The sequence below is a fragment of the Ahaetulla prasina genome, chromosome 18, assembly GCF_028640845.1.
Source record: "Ahaetulla prasina isolate Xishuangbanna chromosome 18, ASM2864084v1, whole genome shotgun sequence".
Lineage (NCBI taxonomy): Eukaryota > Metazoa > Chordata > Lepidosauria > Squamata > Colubridae > Ahaetulla > Ahaetulla prasina.
Window position 1 is genome coordinate 3,880,487 of NC_080556.1, and position 20,299 is coordinate 3,900,785.

Genomic DNA, 20,299 nt, shown 5'->3' on the forward strand with positions numbered 1-20,299 from the left:
AGTTTTTCTAAATTAAACTAAAGTTAGTTAAACTAAACTAAAATTGCATTACCTGGAGATTAATCTTTTAAACTACCGATACACTGAAATTATTCTAAAAGCTGCGGTTAGTGTGACTACAGTTAGCCCCCGTCTTACAACAGTTAAATGACTGCTTACAAAGGCACTGAAAAAGTGACTTAGGACCGTTCTTCAGTTACAACTTTGAAGCATCCCCCCCCCCGGTCATGTGATCTAAATTTAGCCGCTTGGCAACTGACTCGGACTTATGACGGTTGCAGTGTTCCAGGGTCATGCGATCACTTTTTAATGGCGTTCTAACAAACGAAGCCAACGGGGGAAGCCAGATTCACTTTGCAACCATGGTTAAGCAAGGTCGTAAAATGGGGCAAAACTGGTCTCGCTTAGTAAGAGGAATGTTCAATTGTGATCTCTTAAGTCGAGGACTATCTGCATCTGTGTGAAGAAGCCAAATTTTGTTGGGCTTTGACCCCCACATTGGAAACAATGGCCTGTAACAAACCACAAAGCGGTAGCTGCCAGTGTTTTAAATCAATGTAGCTGTGGATTTATAGAAGCATATTTTAGCTTCTATTTAGCTGCTGGGTGTGTGTGTGTGTTGTGTTTCCTTCCATTTATTTCTGAGCTGAGGATAAAAACGTTTCTCCAGCTACTATCATCAATACTGTAAAGACTCAAAGTATATGGCATATTGTAAAAGGACAAAGCTGTAAAAGCCATTTATTATTATATAAGCCTTTCAATAAAGAACTATTGAGACAAGAAACTCTCTGCTATGCATTTCTTACAAGATATGGACCTTCGGGGTTTCTCTTGCAAACTGTCAGAAGACAAGGACCCGTTAAGACAAAATTGTACCAAGATGGCCTAAGATAGCCTGGCTCTGTAGGAGTGCACCTTTAGTGAGGGCAGATGGCACACACTTATGGGAAAAAACCATCATCATTTTACCATATAAACCTGCAAATTTCTCATTTCAAAGGGCCAAGTCAAGATGATTTGAATATAGCATCAAAGCAATCAAAGGAGTGGTTGCAGTGGCCTAGAGTGGAGCTCTCGCCTCACAATCAGGAGGCTGTGAGTTCGATCCTAGGTAGAGGCAGATATTTCTCTCTCTGGGCAGGATGAGAATATACCCGCTGAATATAGCTCCGCATTGGCGACAGGAAGGGCATCCGGCCAGTAAACACTCAGCTCCATTCAGTTGCCCAGACTCCACTCCGCAAGGGATTATGGGGTCGTTAAAAGAGGATGATCAAAGCAATCAAACAATGGAGCAGTGGTAGGTTGCTACCAGTTAGCACCAGATCGGGCGAACCGGTAGCAGCAGCAGTGGGAGGCTCCGCCCACCTGCCTGGAAGCTTCTGCGCATATGCACGAGCGAACTGGTAGCGACGGGATTTGGAACCCGCCCCTGTGATGGAGGTAGACCTCAACCCAACCAAGGTTCATGCAGATGTGGGTCTCAGTTTCAACCCAAATTTGCCACCTAGTTCAGAGATCTCCAGACTTAGCAACTGTAAGATTTGTGGACTTCAACTCCCAGAATTCCTCGGGCAGCCATGCTGGCTGGAGAATTCTGGGAGTTGAAGTCCACAAGGTTGGAGACCGTTGATCTAGCTCAAAGTATTAGCAATGGTCCATGTGAAGAGGCTTGAGTTTAGTATTGCATCTCCCAAAGCATCCAGCACAGGGCAACTGCTATTAGAGACCCTACAAAAGCAATGATTTAGGCGTATTCAAGTATAAAAAAAGCTACGAGTGACGCAAAGAGCCATGGAAAGATACACATGCTGCGCATCACAAGACAAGTTAGAAAGACCTGCATGTGGATTACAGAACAAACAAACATTTACGATGCCATCCAAACAGAGTAAAAGAAATCAAAATGGAAATGATCTGGTCACATAGCAAGAAGAACTGAAGGCAGGTGGACCAAGGCAGCCCCAGAATGGATCCCACTCGATCAAAAGCGTTCACAAAAGAGACCCAAAACGAGACGACATCAGCAAGTATTGTAGGCCCAATTGGCAAAGAGAAGCTCAAGACTGTATTGGTTGGAAACTTGCAGAAGACGCCTTCGTCCTGCAGTGGATAGACAATCTCTAAAACGATGATGATGATGATGAAATATTCAAGATATTGATAACTTTCACTGATAATAATTCATTTCTTTTTCATGTAATAAACTACCTTGTTATCACTTCGCGGCTGAATACTACTTATTCAAGTGAATTCCAAGAAAACCAACCAACCTTTCAATTGAATCTCGACAGCACTATATTTTAGGAAACAGCAAAACTGCTTACAGAACTAGAGGTATATATTGCATTTATGTTTAGCCAATCACGCGCACTGTTTAGTAATCTCATAGATCAGGAAGAAGAAGAACAGCCTCTTTAATCATACAAGCATAACCTTTCAAGTGTTTCTAAATGTTTTTGTGAAAAGCACCTATATGACACCACGGTCAGATATGAACATAGGAAAAAAAACAACCCTCCATCATGTGTCTTTCAAAGTGCTAAATGCCACGGAGGGCTGTAAAATGGTATTTTTACACCCTGGCAGAATCTAAACATCGAAGCTAAACAAGATTAACTTGTCAAGTGAGGTTTTGGTTTTTTCCACAGCTGATCATTGATCTGAGACTACCCCAGTAATTCAAATAAAGTTGTGCATTGGTCACACTTACCTTTATTCAATTTAGCAGAGACACAGATTTATTTTTACAACCAAATTTTGTGAGAAAAAAATTATACTTTCTCCTTGATGCCAATAGTATGTCTGATATCTCTTGTACCCAGCTGGATTGTATAGTCTTTTAGACAACGGTTACTAGCTATCACAGTAAAGTTAAAAATACCATTACTACTAGGGAAAAATCTTTCAAAACAGAAACATAAAACTGCTTCGCATACCAGAAAGCAATTTGTTTCATGTCACCTGGAAGAGCCAATTAATGCACCTGACAGCTTGATAATCAATCTCAACAATTAATGTGGGTTTCTTAGTACATACTAAATAGGAATACAGTGATTACATGTTTTTTTCTTCCATGCAAAAGAACGGAAGTATCTCCTCAAATACTGAATTTTTGCAAAACAAATTGCTGAGGATAATTCAGGGTGGGGGGGGGGCTCAGCTCCACATCCAATTCATTTCTCTATGCTGAAATGAGACATGTCAATTCAATTTACACGATTGTTAGATTGCTCAATTTTTGGCTGCAGCTGTTTTTCCGCCCAATATTTATTTATCAAATTTATTGGCCACCCATCTTACCACAGGGTAACATTAGTTTAGCTAGCCTGTTTCCTAAAGCAGGTAAGATTTATACCAGTAAAATACTTGATGGTTTTAAAAGTATTTCCCATCTAGCTTTACAGCTTCTCCTTATAGATTTTCCCCCCCTTTAGTTCTTCTCCAGCCAATCAAATCTTTCAAATAGTGTTTCTCAATCTTGGCCATTTTAAGATAGGTGGGCTTCAATTCCCTGGCTGGGGAATTGTAGGAGTTGAAGTCCACAAGGTTGGAGACCGTTGATCTAGCTCAAAGTATTAGCAATGATCCATGTGAAGAGGCTTGAGTTTAGTATTGCATCTCCCAAAGCATCCAGCACAGGGCAACTGCTATTAGAGACCCTACAAAAGCAATGATTTAGGCGTATTCAAGTATAAAAAAAGCTACGAGTGACACAAAGAGCCACGGAAAGATACACATGCTGCGCATCACAAGACAAGTTAGAAAGACCTGCATGTGGATTACAGAACAAACGAACATTTACGATGCCATCCAAAGAGAGAAATGGAAATCAAAATGGAAATGTTCTGGTCACATAGCAAGAAGAACTGAAGGCAGGTGGACCAAGGCAGCCCCAGAATGGATCCCACTTGATCAAAAGCGTTCACAAAAGAGACCCAAAACGAGACGACATCAGCAAGTATTGTAGGCCCAATTGGCAAAGAGAAGCTCAAGACTGTATTGGTTGGAAACTTGCAGAAGACGCCTTCGTCCTGCAGTGGATAGACAATCTCTAAAACGATGATGATGATGAAATATTCAAGATATTGATAACTTTCACTGATAATAATTCATTTCTTTTTCATGTAATAAACTACCTTGTTATCACTTCGCGGCTGAATACTACTTATTCAAGTGAATTCCAAGACAAACCAACCTTTCAATTGAATCTCGACAGCACTATATTTTAGGAAACAGCAAAACTGCTTACAGAACTAGAGGTATATATTGCATTTATGTTTAGCCAATCACGCGCACTGTTTAGTAATCTCATAGATCAGGAAGAAGAAGAACAGCCTTTTTAATCATACAAGCATAACCTTTCAAGTGTTTCTAAATGTTTTTGTGAAAAGCACCAGGTTTTTTTCTTCTGGGAAGCCCTGCGGTGCAGTGAGAGGCGGGCGGGGCCGCCAGCCTTCTCAGCTGAGGGAGGGAGGGTTTCCCCAACCGGTAGGTGCCTCATTTCCCACCCTCGGCTTATACTCGAGTCCCCAGTTTACCCCAGTTTTTGGGGTAAAATTGGGGACCTCGGCTTATACTCGGATCGGCTTATATTCGAGTATATACGGTAATTCAAATAAAGTTGTGCATTGGTCACACTTACCTTTATTCAATTTAGCAGAGACACAGATTTATTTTTACAACCAAATTTTGTGAGAAAAAAATTGTACTTTCTCCTTGATGCCAATAGTATGTCTGATATCTCTTGTACCCAGCTGGATTGTATAGTCTTTTAGACAACGGTTACTAGCTATCACAGTAAAGTTAAAAATACCATTACTACTAGGGAAAAATCTTTCAAAACAGAAACATAAAACTGCTTCGCATACCAGAAAGCAATTTGTTTCATGTCACCTGGAAGAGCCAATTAATGCACCTGACAGCTTGATAATCAATCTCAACAATTAATGTGGGTTTCTTAGTACATACTAAATAGGAATACAGTGATTACATGTTTTTTTCTTCCATGCAAAAGAACGGAAGTATCTCCTCAAATACTGAATTTTTGCAAAACAAATTTCTGAGGATAATTCAGGGTGGGGGGGGGGGCTCAGCTCCACATCCAATTCATTTCTCTATGCTGAAATGAAACATGTCAATTCAATTTACACGATTGTTAGATTGCTCAATTTTTGGCTGCAGCTGTTTTTCCACCCAATATTTATTTATCAAATTTATTGGCCTCCCATCTTACCACAGGGTAACATTAGTTTAGCTAGCCTGTTTCCTAAAGCAGGTAAGATTTATACCAGTAAAATACTTGACGGTTTTAAAAGTATTTCCCATCTAGCTTTACAGCTTCTCCTTATAGATTCCCCCCCCCCTTTAGTTCTTCTCCAGCCAATCAAATATTTCAAATAGTGTTTCTCAATCTTGGCCATTTTAAGATAGGTGGGCTTCAATTCCGTGGCTGGGGAATTGTGGGAGTTGAAGTCCACTCATCTGAAAATGTGACTAACAACCAAGCAGCAAAGGTGACCAACAAGCAAGTACTGAGATACATAACACCAGACATGTCACTGGAAGGCAAAATCACAAAACTGTGTCAGACTTATTTTGGCCAGCTCAGGTGTGGGAATTCACTGGAGAAAGATTGAAAGAGTGTTTGGAAGAGTTAGAGGCAAAACGAAACCAGGCCACCAAAAAAACCAATGACTGGAGACCATCAGAGCTGACACCAGCCAGCGCATAGAAAAAGTCAAAGAAGCAGCGGAGAGACCTGGCCAGGGGTGGGATTCAGCCGGTTCGGACCGCTTTGGGCAAACTGGATGTTAATTTTAATCTGGTTCACTGAACCAGTAGTTGCAAGGATTGGCTGACCCCGCGCACCCCTCCCCTCCCCTCCCCGGAGTCTCCATGTGGCCCGTTTTAGATACCAGGTTAAGTGCAGGCCCCATGCGGAGGCTCTGGGAGGTCAAAAAACAGGCCTACCGAAGTACCAGAAGTCTGGAAATGGGCCCAGAGGCCAGGGAAGGCCGCTTTCTCCCTCTGGGTGGCTCAACGAAAGCCTCTAGAGCCTGAGGAGGGCAAAAACAACACACACACCCCATACACACACTGCAATGCAGGAAGCCATCTAGACCACGCCCACCCAGCAACCTTGCAGAGAACCGGTTGCTAAAATTTTTCAATCCCACCCTTGGACCTAGCCCATAATATCGCCAACTGTCAGACCCAACTGAAATGGATAACATCATTATTATCCTCAGGAAATGACCACGGTTGAGAAACTCGGCTTTAAAGACTGGGTTCAAAGCATTTCCAACCAATCTGGTTTAAGTATCTTTGCAAATGGATCAATCATTATGATTGCAAATATTATTGGAAGAGTATTTTCACTCCTACTCTTAAAACTTGTTTAAAGAATACACCACATTACTTGGGACTCTATCGAGGTGCCAGCAACTGAAGGAAGATGTGCCATATTAATAGTTTTAACTGATTTTTTTTCTGACATAGGATCCAAGTTTTAGATTTAGGTTAAGTGAAAGTTAACTGGTCTGACAGCCAGAGTATGTAATCTCACTGGCAGTAATAAACTTTGTCCCGTTAGCCTGGGCTAAAATTATTAAAGTCCCAACACACTGACAAATTAAATAGGATTAAAGTATTGTGGATACTTTTTTTCACATCTAATCCTTTAGTCCTTTTGTAAGGTATGGTAACCCTCTTTCCTTCCTCTTTGTTGCTAAATTTTAGCTTGGAACAATAATCGTGCATTTGACAGTTGAAGTGAATTATATTCCCAAACAATATAAAACCAGCGGATTCAACTCAATTTTGTTTCACAAAAAAATGTTTGGTTTTATTTATATTTAAAATGTATTTATTTCCCCGCTTTTCCTAATGAAAAGCGAGTGAAAATTAGGACAGAGCAACAAGCAAAATCTTGTCAAGTAATTCTCTCACAGGAATTACCTCCAGAGAGGGAAGATTTACATAAATTGGATTATCTTTCCTTTTTTTAATCCATAATTTATTAATATAGGTGGGTGTGGCCAGCTGTTTACAAAATAGGTTAGAGCAACTTCAGTTGAATCCCTACGTATCTATTCAGACAAGTCGACCTTGCAGATCAACAACTGCTCTGTGCAACTCACAAAACTGCACTATGGGTCAGTCGATGGGGAAGCCCGATTCACTCAACCACTGTGTCATTAACTTAATAACTGCAGTGATTCACTTCACAACCATGGCAAGGAAGGCCGTAAAATGGGGCAAAATCCATTTAACAGCTCTCACTTGCAACAGAGATTTGGGGTTCAACTGTGGTCATAAGTCGAGGACTGCCTGTACACAGATCAACATGTCATATGTACCGTATTTTTGGGAGTATAAGACGTTTCGGACTATTAAGACGCACATACCTTTTTTGGTGAGGAAAACAAGAAAAAGAAATTGCCTCTGCCTCCCAGCAATTTTGCCTCATTGCAGCAAAGAGCAAATAGCCCGCTTTATTTTCATTTTCGTTTTCAGCATAGCTTGATTAGCACAAGAAAAAAAAATCTGCTCCTAGCAATTTACCTCCTTGTAGCAAGCAGCAGAGGCCCACACAAAACTGCTGAGAGTCAGGAGGCAGATCCAAGGGACAATCAACTTGTGCTAATTAGGCTGTGCCGAAGCTGAAATGGGCTGTTTCTTCTTGCTGCTTGCTGAAAGGTGGTAAATTGCTGGGAGGCAGAGGCCAAAGGGTGGGGGCCAGTGGGTGGGCGGGGCTACATTTGGTGTATAAGATGCACCTAAATTTTCACCCCCTTTGTACATACTGTATTTTTCAGAAAAATATGGTATGTACAAAGGGACATGGCTTACTGATCACGCAGTTGCAACCAGCATCTTCATTTTTCTGGCCCTTCCCAGAGATGCCACTATATAACCAATTTTCTGCTTCTAATTGCATCAGAAGCAAAATGAGTAACTGCCGGTTTGCCTTTCCACATTTGAGGCTGTTAGTAGTCTTCTCCGTTGAGATAATCCGAGTTGGGAAAATAAGGCCTCCCCCAAAAAAAAAGGAAGTTGTTCTGTTAATACTGAGGTAGAATAAGAATGTGCAGTTCTTTAGAGCAAATAAAACATACTTTGGAGAACGCAGACACAACAATGCACCCTCTCTGTAGTTTTTCCTGGAATTTTGCTATCATGGTATAAAGCAGCCATAACAACTCCAGGGTGAAATAAAAAAAAAAAACGCTAGTTGAAAGAAATGCAGACAACTGCTACATGAATGAATGCCTTGAGGTAACTTGAATAAAACAACACACTATTTAAATATTATTTACATATAAGAAAATTTCTTTCTAGCAATGCATCACAACTACATTGTCGTTTTTCGCTTTGCAGGCCATAAATGTTTTGAAGGAAAATCAAAAGAGGAAGGGATGAGCTAAAACTTTTAAAAACCCCGAATTCTGTGCCCCGATACTTACGATCTTCTCCAGGACACGGCATGCCGGGTTGTTCTGGAATGCTTGGGAAGACTGCATCAAAACATAAAATACGCATCATAAATATATATATATATTTCCTACAGGGGAGTCTTTCCTAGCTACTCGGTCTTTTGAATAAATAGCCAGTGATAGATTACTTTCTTAATCACAAAACCGGGACTCTAAAAATATGAGAATTCTTCGCAGACACCAATTACTGAAAGGAAAGTCGGGCTCAAGGGGTTCGCCAAAGCAACATGCGCAAAAGGAGTTATTGGCAGTGAAAATAATCCTCGAAAAAATGGAAAAGATGAGCAAGGAGCACTCTCACATAAGAAGCATAAATTCAAGATAAATTCACAATCAGTACAATACACTTAAGAAGCTGCAGAAGATAAATTCCTATGCTTTTTTTTTGGCGGGTTTTCTTTTTTTGAACAAACAGCTTGCAATGATAACTGCATCTCATTTATTTTATCATTTAAGACATTTTATAAACCAGTTCTGCTTTGATCACAGCGTTACGTGGCTCCTAAGATCACACAAAACACAAAGTTGTAAGACAAGAAAATTGCAATGAAACATGCCCAGTGACAATTAACACGTGTTTTAAAGCCCGTAGAAGAGTGATTTGGTTAAAATAGGCAAGAGACTCCTACAGTAAAGGCCCTCCCCCCACAAGGGACCATCTTCACCAAGTCCTCAAAGAGGTTTTAATATAAGAAAGGTCTTCTTAGGAAATTGTTCCAGAGCTGAGACAAGAGAAAAGAAATTTCACCAGTGGCATTGGTACCCATGAGACAACAAAGCACATCTTCTGGTTTATTTGTTGCGGTAGGTAGACAGGGTTGTGTCATAAGCGTAAAATGGGGTCAGGATCACATCTTCTTGTTCAGCACCGATCCAAAGAAGAGGCAACACTGCATTTTGAGTTTGCTTGAGAAAGAAGACAGAACAGAAGAACCAAAGCAGGATTTCGAGAAGATACAGCTCAAAACCATTGCTAAACTACGAGTCTCAAAACTTGCCATGAATAATAAGCCCTTCATCTCTGTACCGACAATACAAACGGAAGGCTTCTTCCAGTTCCATCTGAGACGAAATGGTACAGGGATCACCTATTTAAAAAAAGAAAGAAAAGAATGAACGTCATTTATGGAAGCCATCCATGCGTGCAACTCTCTCATCTAAAATTGTTTCCTCCTCCCCCCCCGCCTTATTTTCAAACAGTGCGATTTGGAGATCGTGGGAATTCATTTACACATTTCAGAACAGCGGAGAAAGGGACGCTTAGCGGTTGAAAAAAGAATTGTTCTGGGACCCAGGGACTCTTCCCTTCATAAACATTGAGTGTAACTCCGTCGTAGTTGTTACTTGTTGTAAGGGCTGTGGGGAAATGATAGCCTGGCATAAAACTAGAACACTAAAAATCAGGATAGCACAGAGTAGGGCTGGCTATTCATTCCCTCAGTCACAATTTTTCCCCCTCTAATTAGCAGAGCAAAGATTTAAAAGGATGGCAATCATTCTGCAGGATCGTTCAGTGTGTTATTATGTCTTCCTTAGTTGGAAAAACACCCTTGTCCTAAAGCAAATTATCAACAGACAATTGATGAGATTTAATGTCGCTTATTCGGAGAGAAGCACAAAGTGAGGCCCCAAAAGAATAGTGTGAAACAACTGAAGTTAGAAAGCACCAGAATATATCAGTCCCTCTATATTATTGTCTATGCTGACTGAAGAACACACTAACTATGTTTTAAGGAAACAATATAATTACAAATTTTACCCAAGCTCTGCATTAATTTTTATGTAAATCTGCCCTCTGAACGTAACAATATACCAATATAGCTCTAGGTTACATACTGGTCATGGTTTATTAACCAAGGTTTAATCCTAGTTTACTAAGGAACCACAGCTGGCTAGGTTTACACAATGTATTAAGTTAAAAACCATAGTTAATCAGTCACATTGGCTTAATATAGGTTAAGCTCTTAAAACGTTAATTCTTCTCTACAAGCTAATAGACGACACCAATTAAGACACCATCACCAATCTCTTTCCACTTATGACTGTATGACTAACTTTGTTGCTGGTAATCCTTACGATTTATATTGATATTGATTGTTCCTGATTGCTTATTTGTACCCTATGCTTATCATTAAGTGTTGTATCATTAAGTGTAAAATTGTACGCTATGACCATCATTTGTGTTGTAAATGTTGTACCTTGATGAAGGTATCTTTTCTTTTATGTACACTGAGAGCATATGCACCAAGACAAATTCCTTGTGTGTCCAATCACACTTGGCCAATAAAAATTCTATTCTATTCTATTCTATTCTATTCTATTCTATTCTATTCTATTCTATTCTATTCAAATTCTTCCTTTCCCACTCTAGCTGGTGCAAAGAAAGGGAGATCTATACAAGCAGCCCTTGAAATACAACCCACCATAATGGAGTCTGCCTATTGCGGTCATATACCATGTTGGTTATAAATCCGGTCAGTTGCAGGACCAACTGGTGCTTTTTGGTGGCAATAATTAAGTAAATGCGGCAAAGATTAAGCAAACCCATTGTTTCTTATACCACTGTTTAACTGAAAACCAAAGCTAACTTTTTTCAGCAAAACCATCATAAAATTTGGTCGACTCATGAGGCAAGGTTTGAAGGGAAATTATGGCTAGTCTGAACATCTGAGGCTATCAATCCAAAATAAAGTGAGATACAGTATGTCCCTAATGACTTCAGTTTTTATTTCTCTAATCTGAAACTGCCAATGGAGTGACAATTTGAAAAGGCTTTTGAAATAAAAAGTTATCCGTTTAATATCTCCTTTTTCAGCCCAGATAATTAACTGGGCCATAAAGTGCTTTAGGGAAAAATGTTTTCCAAAACCACAGTTACAAAAAGCCTGAAATACCTTCATTATCAATCCACTTCAGGGTAATTGGTTGATCCTGTGATAAATTGCACATTTCTCTCACTTCATCACAAAGTTCGTCATAGTTGATCGAGGCACCCAAGTTGGTAATGAGGATGTCCCTGAAAAGAGATGAATTTCACAAATTAAGTAAACAAATGCTTAAAATGCCTGGTGTTTGTAAAAAAGGCAGATTAGTCCAGTCAAGTTCCTTGGCAACTTCCTACTTCAAGAAACTGGAAATATGTTTTGAAACTATGCAACCTGTGCACAGGTAAATAAATATAAGTAAATAAATATGTGGTTTCAAAAAGGAATGATCCTGCAGAATTGAGCAGAAATGAATGCACTGAACCCAAGGAAAGAGGTTAAAGATACATGCGTTTTCCTAAGGCCATTACAGCTAATCCTCGACTTGTAACAGTTTATTTAGTGACGTTCAAGTTACAGCAACACTGAAAAAAGTGATCTACAACTGTTTTTCACATTTATAATCCTTGAAGCATCCCCAGGGTCACTTGGTTAAAATTCGGATGCTTAGCAACTGAGTAATATTTGTGATGGTTGAAATATCCTGGGGTCATGTGATCACCTGCTGCGACATTCCGACAAGCAAAATCAATGGGAAAGCCAGATTCACTTAACAACCGTGTTAGTAATTTAATGACTGTAGTGATTCACTTAATAAATGTGGCAAGAAAGGTCGTAAAATAAGTCCCCAGGCCAAGATTTTTAGGCTCTTGTGAAAGGATTACATTTTAGATGGCTATGGTAACATTTATCATTATGTCTTAAAGATAAATTATTAGCCACATTTGCCCTAATTTCTGCTTTTTACTGATAAATAAAAATATTGGATGTTTTACAGTCAGGAATGTCCATGTTTGTGATTTTGTTCGTTGACATTTACCGGTCTATCTTAAGAGCCATCAAATTTCTGGTGGGAAAAAAGCACCACCCTTATTTTCAGGTGCAAATAATAAAATGGAAAATTCCGTTCCCATTTTGGGTTAAGATAGCATAAACTGGGTATGTGGAAATATTCAGTCTGTAAATAGTAAACCAAGAATAACCAAACATAGCTAAGCAACTACAATAAAGCAGTTAAAAAAAAACACTAGCATTAAACGGCAGCAAGCTAGATCCAGTGCACAGTGGAAAAAAGGAGAGGTAGACTATTTTCAACTTATGAAGTGAAGAACAGTTAAGTAAGATTTGAAACGTTACAGGAGATAGCAGAAAAGAGATAGGTAGGTAGGTAGGTAGGTAGGTAGGTAGGTAGGAAGGAAGGAAGGAAGGAAGGAAGGAAGGAAGGAAGGAAGGAAGGAAGGAAGATAGATAGATAGATAGATAGATAGATAGATAGATAGATAGATAGATAGATAGATAGATAGAATTCTTTATTGGCCAAGTGTGATTGGACACACAAGGAATTTGTCTTTGGTGCATAAGCTCTTAGTGTACCTAAAAAGAGAAGATACATTCATCAAGAATCTTAAGGTACAAATAGCCATAGGGAAAAAATAAGCAATTGAATCGAAGCAATTGAATATTCAGGAGAACTGTCCTTTATTCAAAATGTCAGCATGAAGTACAGTCCTGGGAAAATTCAAATTAAAATACATTCCTCAACAGACTTCATTCCTGAAGGAAGATTATGTTACTGCAACCTGTATTTTAGCCATTCAGGATGAACACTTATACCACTTTAAGTAATGTATTTGTCACACCCAAAATGTATGTATAAAGTATCCACCTTTTAAAGCATTCAAGGAGACACATTAGCAAACATGAATAGTACAACTTCCTCATGCTTACAAGACTTCAATTGAATCACACTATCAAAGGTGTTCTGTACCAGAAATAGACATCGTAAATAATTTAACACCTTCCCGAATAATTCTTGACACTAATTTTGTATCTTGATGTCGGCGCCTCCACAATGTGTGACACGTCAGATCATATGAAAATAGAAATCCTTTGCGTAGTGGCAACCGTGGGTGAAATTATTTATACCACGCTTTATGTGTGATCAATAAACCCAGACTGAGTAATTAAAGAATTCTACACTGCGTCAGTTTAAACCCTTTCCCACTGAAAGGGATGGGAAACAGAGCATGTGTTGCTAGGTAAGGTTTTTCACCAGATCCATTTTACAAAATGTGAAAATAAAGGAAGGTCTGACATGAAGCTACGAGTTTTTGGTTTTTTTTCATGCATGCCTTATAACATTACCCAAACATTTGTACAAGAAACTTCCAAGTTCAGTTAGATTGGCTCGCCAGTTGTGTTACATATGCACAAAACTGGACTTCAAAAAATTGTTTGTATCGTTAAGATAAGCTATGTTTTAAAACTTTTTAATTTCTGTCCTTCATTATTGTACTTGTACCTAATAAACAGGTTTTTCATGTAAAGATGGGATTAGAAGGGTTTTTTTAAGGTTAAGGTTTATATTATATTCCTCATACATTATCATAAATGCATAGAAGGAAGTGCACCAATAGGTATACTGGTATACAGTATAAAGTAATATTCTACTTTTACAATGACTTTACAAGCAGATCTGCCAGCACAATTGGTCTTGTCTCATTGGCAGTGTCATTAAAGCTGCAAAGGCCAAATCTCATAGTCCAGCAGCCTATGGATAAGTTGTGAGCTAATTCTAAGATAGTTGTTCGCTGGCAAATTAGGGCCACCCAATGGCAATCTTCCAAGGGGATTTAAATAAGATTTTCAGCAATCTCCCTTAATACCTATATATCTTTTTAAAAAATATATAGTCTTGGAAGTGAAAAACAAAATAATTTGCTCAGTAATATCTGAGAGGATGTATAATTCGAAAGTAGCCAATAGGATAGTACAGAGGCATCCAAATGTTTGTTTAGGATCGTAAACCGTGTTCAGAGTTACAACATTATCCCTGACCTGACAGCGTTACTGTGGGCATTACTTTGGGAAGTGTCTGAAAGCAGACACTTCCCAAAACTGGAATCACAAATAGGAATGTCAAAAATAGCCTAAATTATGTCTCTTCACGGCTATGTCCATCCTGCCAGGCTACCACTAAGAGTTCAGTCTGACTTTTAGCTTGGTTTTGCTCTGCCAATAAATGTCTTATGAAAAAAAAGAAAAATATCTTACAGACTTAAAGAAGTCATTGAACTCATTTTAAAGCGCAGATCTGAACATTTTTATCACAGGCAATCTACTAATAGATAATGGTCAACAAATGTACAACTTTTATGTCTTTTCATCTTTGCCAAATTTGGTCATTCCTTTCCCCCCCCCTCCCGTTCCTTAAAATATGCTTCCATCACACTGGTGATGCTTAAGAAAGCAGGAAAGTCGAAGTATGCAAAACAGTCGCTCAAAAATTTTGTAAGAGAATTCTATCTTAATAATAATAATAATAATAATAATATTTTAATTTGTATACCGCCCTTCTCCCGAAGGACTCAGGGCGGTGAACAGGCAGATAAAATATAAATAAATCTTCAATGAAAATGAAAGAAATGCAAATATATACAGGTAGGTCTCAACTTTTGACCAGAATTGTGACCAGAATTTCTGTTGCTAAGCAAGGCAGTTGTTAAGTGAGTCGCATTCAACGTTATGACCTTTTTTTGCCATGGTTAAGTGAATTAACCGCAATTGTTAAGTGAATTGTGGTTGTTAAGCAAGTTTGGCTCTCCTCATTGACTTTTGCTTGTTGGAAGCCAGCTGGAAAGATCACAAATGGTGATCCTGTGACCCTGGAATTCTGCAACTGTAGTAAGTACATGCCAGTTGCCAAGCATCTGAATTTTGATCACGTGACAGTAAAGATGCTGTGATTATCATAAGTGCAAGAACCGGTTGCAAATCACCTTTTTCCCCCCAGTTCTGTCGTTAACTCTCAAAGATCTCTATATGAATGGTTGTAAGTTGAGGGCGACCTGTGTGGCTTGAATGAAACGAGAGAAGAAGAATGCAAGTGGGTAAAACACCCTTAATGTAACTTACCCATTATAATGTGTTTTTACTCTAATGAAGTCTTTCTTCGTGTTCATTTTGGATCCCATTCTGGTAGGCATGATACTATGCAAGATTCAAATGGGGAAACAACGTCCTCGTTTTATAGACTCATCTTCCAAATCATTCAAAGAATGATGAGGGGTTGCGAAAAATGAACAGGCAACGTTTTTATGCTTCTTCCCAGTAAAAAACTTCATTAGACTGCATGCACCCAAAAGTCTACACACAAAAAAGGAAACAAATGAGTGGAAAACATAATGAATACTGAATTAAACCAAAAAAGGACATGCAAAGTCAAACAAATCAACAATGTAATTTGTGTACCTTTTCTTGCTACAATAAAGTTTTATACCTTTGCTTAAAGTTACACTATAAGGGAAAAAAACCCCAACCTTGTAACTTTAAGCACGGTTACATTTAAATTGTATACATTCTAGAATAGAAGCTGCATCTGCTAAAACAAAGCAGGTAATACTTTGGTTGATATCGTTAGTTATTCCTGCTTGAAAAACTGAATCATTTTTAGCAAACAAATTTGCTGCCTTGATTCCAAACCCCTTCCCTTCCAAGCACAGAAACTACAAAATGTGTGATATAATTTGTTCAAAAGGAAATTTTCTAATCACCAGTAAGATTTGACTCAGGAATTCTTAAAAATTGGAAAGTTTACATTTTGTTTCTATCTTAATCACACAGTCTTGCAGCATAGAACATATCGTAACATCCTTGCATTTAGTTAGAACAGCTGAAAAGCAAATTACCTTTAATAAAAAGATTAGCATTTCCACAGACCCAACTCTCACAACTTTTAAGAAACTTGTCAAATTCAGAAATTGTGTCTTAAATCTTGTGAACATTTAAATATTGTACATTATATTTTATGGGGCAAGTACAACTCTAAAACTTTTATGTTCTGGAGTGTAAAAATGAGTTTGGCTACCTGTCACTGAATTATGTGAAGTAGAATAGAATAGAACAGAACAGAATAGAACAGAACAGGAATAGAACAGAACAATATAAATGCTCTTCATTTCACACAGAAAGAAAAGAGTCAGCTCAGTTTTCCCAGAAATTATCTCTACTGTATAACCCTCCTCCTTTAAAACCACACTGTTCTATTTCTGGATCTCCCATAGTAGCAATGCAATTTATATATATTTATTTAGGATTTAAGGGATGCAGTGGCTCAGTGGCTAAGATCCTGAGCTTGTCGATTGAAAGGTCGGCAGTTTGGCGGTTCAAATCCCTAGCACCCCGTAATGGGGTGAGCTCCCATGACTTGTCCCAGCTTCTGCTAACTTAGCAGTTCGAAAGCAGGTAAAAAATGCAAGTAGAAAAATAGGGACCACTTTTGGTGGGAAGGTAACAGTGTTCCGTGCGCCTTTGGCATTTAATCATGCTGGCCACATGATCACAGAGACGTCTTTGGACGTCGTTTCCGCTTTGAAACGAGATGAGCACCGCCCCCTAGAGTCGGGAATGACTAGCACATATGTGCGAGGGAAACCTTTGCCTTTACCTATTTAGGAATTAGCTCCTTTCTGTTCAAAGCCTCTTATTTTTAAGTGTGCAAAGGACTGCAGCCCCTTCAATTGTATGCAGACAGCCTCTAACTTCAACTATCCTGTAACTCAGAGGTGGGGAATTATGGCCCCTTCATGACTTGTGGACTTCAACTCCCAGAATTCCTAAGCCAGCCATGCTAGCTCAGGAATTTTGGGAGTTGAAATCCACAAATCATAAAAGGGCCATAGTTTCCCACCCCTGCTGTAAGTTCTGGGCTGCCAGACAGACATGCATTCCTCACATACCACCAATGCCCTCTTCACCTTATAATTTAAGAGAAAGAAAAACACACCCTTTTCACCTTGTACTCACAGGGCCTCACCCACTTACCACACAAGCTCACCTTCTTAAAAAGACTTCCTGTTCCTTCAGCATCAGGTTTACCTCCTGGTTCAATATCCCATCACTATAATTTAACCCAATTATATTTAATTGAAATTCTTGCATTTTCATTTTTATTACCTAGCACTGATTCCTTTTTTATTTAGTTGTAATGCTCATGGTGGGACAAAAACCTCTCCTTCTCTTGCACAAAAGCCCTTTATACTTGATTAAATAATAGTATCAGCTCACCCTTTTCCACCCTTTGATCGAACCACCTTTGATTCATGCAATAGGTGTGATTGTGCCACACATATAACCAACCAGAAGGAGCCTGACAAAAGCAGAATCTTAGATTGACGTTCACATCAGCCAGGGAAGCCAACTGTTATTGTGGGAGAAAATGGCAGGAAGGACCATCTTCTAAGCCAAAAATGGCATATAAATCAAATAATATCTCAATTTTTCTTTCCTTCAACACCTTCCCAGCAAAGTAGACCTCACACATCTTTTCCACTGACAATGTCAATCCCTCACAAAAGGGATCTATCTTACCTCCACCAGGTAAGAAGCAATGACAACACACTATTATGCATAACATTGTTGATAAAAACTCTCCTCTCTCAAGCCTATCCCTTGACACTGTGTGTGTATATGTATGTGTGTGTACCTGCAGGGATACTGTTGGATCTTTCTTATGACACAACATTTCCCCCAACCCCACTTGATACAAAGATTTGATTGCAAGGTGTTCTGACAAAGGAAAGTGCTGCAGAAACTATTAACAAATAACATTTATGCCTTTCACAGTGGAATAATATTTAACTATATGAATTATTAATTTAATCTAATACATTTATATACATATAAATGGATATATAATGTTAATAAAGTTCACACACACAAAGATAATAGTATATATACAATATTAACATTCATAATACACAGATAAATGCCTCATGTATGGCAATACACTTATTTTGTTTTCTCTCTCTCTCGCTCTGTGTGTGTGTGTGTGTATAGAGAGAGAGAGAAAGAAAGAGAGAGAGAGAGAGAGAGAGAGAGAGAGAGAGAGAGAGAGAGAGAGAACAGCTAAAATTTGGAGCCAGTTACTAGTGGCATTTCCACTTGCAAAAAGCTAAACTTTGGAGCCAGTTACTAGTGGCTTTTCCACTTGGAAATGCCACTAGTAAGTAACTGGCTCCAAATTTTAGCTTTTTGAGATTAGACCAGGTGGGCTAGCTAAATTCTAACAACTGCTATGGAGAATACAAAATGATTCTCTGTATATGTGTGAGAGGTTTGTGTATATACACTATAACACAATATCAGTTTTATGTACACTTTGTTGCCAATATTTGCTATAGTTGTTGTTCCTGTGCTCCTTGCAGTACAGTAAGACTGAAGGAGTTTATATACAATAGAGTGTTTGATAATAACAAAAGCAACAGTAGCTCCCCCAATGTTTGTATCCTTTCCACCAGTTCTCTGCCACACTGATCTCTCTAGCTACGGAATATGATCTAATTATATACAATGCACATATACACACCGTATACACAATAATCATTGCAACTTATATACAACTACAGAGATGAAGTAGAAATAGACTTCAAGCAGCTTAAGGGGTAACCGAAATAAATTTACAAACAAATCAACATTTATTTTACACAGAGAATTCTAATAGTAACTGTAATAGAAGCTACATCCTATCCTGTGGTTGGCTCTGTCCCACCTGAACTTCTCCTAAATGTCAAATTAATCCATATAATCTAATTAGACATATGGAGAGAGAGAGAGAATACTATGAATATTAGTAGCAAGGGAAAGGCCTTCTCCCAAACTTCTCTTTTCGACTCTAACAACACATTGTTGTTGCGACTGCTGGTTGTTATGGGTTTCGAGTCAACCCCAAGTCCTGGAGACGACAGGAACAAATGCACGTCCGCTCTCTTGCCAACATTTTTTGGAAGCTGCTTTGCCAATACTTTCTCCCAGAGAGGGGAGAAAAAAAAAAAAAAAGAGCCACTAGGCAGAAGTTGCCCTTGGTGGCTTTTGGTCCGAGGCAGGATTAGAACTCACCTCTTTCAGTTTAGGAATCCAGTTCTTTTACCACCAGCCGACTGTGTCTGGACAATCAAATAGGACCTAATTGGAGAGAAATAGTAATATTAATAGATATATTATAATAATATAAGTATATTAATAATTAATAAAAAAGCAGCAATAGCCTGGCCAGCCTTTCTTTAGGGGGGTTCCCCCTAATTTAGCTTCCTGCCTTGGGTAATGGGGTTGCTTGGGCTGGGGTCTTTTTCGCCTTGCCCCCCTTCTTACCCTCCCCCATTATCCCTGGCTCTCCTGTTTGCCCCCTTTCCCTCCCTCTCCTCCCTCTTCAGCCTCCTAGTCCCCCCCCCGAAAAAAACGCACCTGCTTGGGGGTGTGTGTGTCTCCCTTTCTACAGGTATCCCACCCACCCACTCCTCACTTCCAGGCTGAGGTGAAGTGAGGTGGGGGGGGGTCGCCTCTCTCCGCACTTCCCGCGCCCGCCTCGCTCGCGCTCCGCGGAAGTTTGGCTCCAACTTCCCGGAGGAGGAGACGACAGGGAATAGCTCGCAGTCGTCCTTCGCGTCCGCCCCTTCCTGACAGGACCTCTTTTTTTTTTCCCCTCCCCACTTCGTGTTTTTTTTTTAACCACCCCCCCCACTTCCTGAGGAGGAGGCGCGCTCCCGTGCGCGCGGGCAGGTTAAAGAAGGCGCGCCCCCGCCGCCCGGCTCACCCCCTCAGCGGCCCCCAGCCGCCCTCCGCGCAGCCGCTCTCCCGCCTCCCAACATGGCGGCCACGCCTCACCGAGGGACGCCTCGGTCCCCTCCCCTCCCCACGCGCGCGCGCCCGCCCGCCACTCGTCAGCCAATGGCGCGCTGTCTAAGCTCCCGCCCCTCCGCACCTGCCGACCTATAGGAAGCCAGGGCCGGGCTGGCACTTCACCTGGAGCCATTGCCT

The 20,299-nt window shown here is 39.8% G+C and overlaps 1 protein-coding gene across 4 annotated transcripts in view; it reads right to left on the bottom strand.

The window, feature by feature from the left end:
* The window catches only part of PRKCZ (protein kinase C zeta), a 71,372-nt gene extending 51,234 nt beyond the window's left edge, over positions 1-20,138 (bottom strand). For 2 of the 4 annotated variants that reach the window (XM_058161228.1, XM_058161227.1), the window contains exons 1-6: positions 19,727-20,052; positions 19,382-19,447; positions 15,401-15,631; positions 11,396-11,517; positions 9,500-9,589; positions 8,472-8,522 (exon numbers count right to left, since the gene is read on the bottom strand). In XM_058161228.1, the coding sequence (XP_058017211.1) occupies positions 8,472-8,522; positions 9,500-9,589; positions 11,396-11,517; positions 15,401-15,471 (334 nt within the window). In that variant the 5' untranslated portion in view covers positions 15,472-15,631; positions 19,382-19,447; positions 19,727-20,052. Of the gene's footprint in view, positions 1-8,471; positions 8,523-9,499; positions 9,590-11,395; positions 11,518-15,400; positions 15,632-19,381; positions 19,448-19,726; positions 20,053-20,075 lie in introns of those variants that run through there. The other 2 variants (XM_058161226.1, XM_058161225.1) reach the window with 2 other exon arrangements.
* Positions 20,139-20,299: the final 161 nt, after the last annotated feature.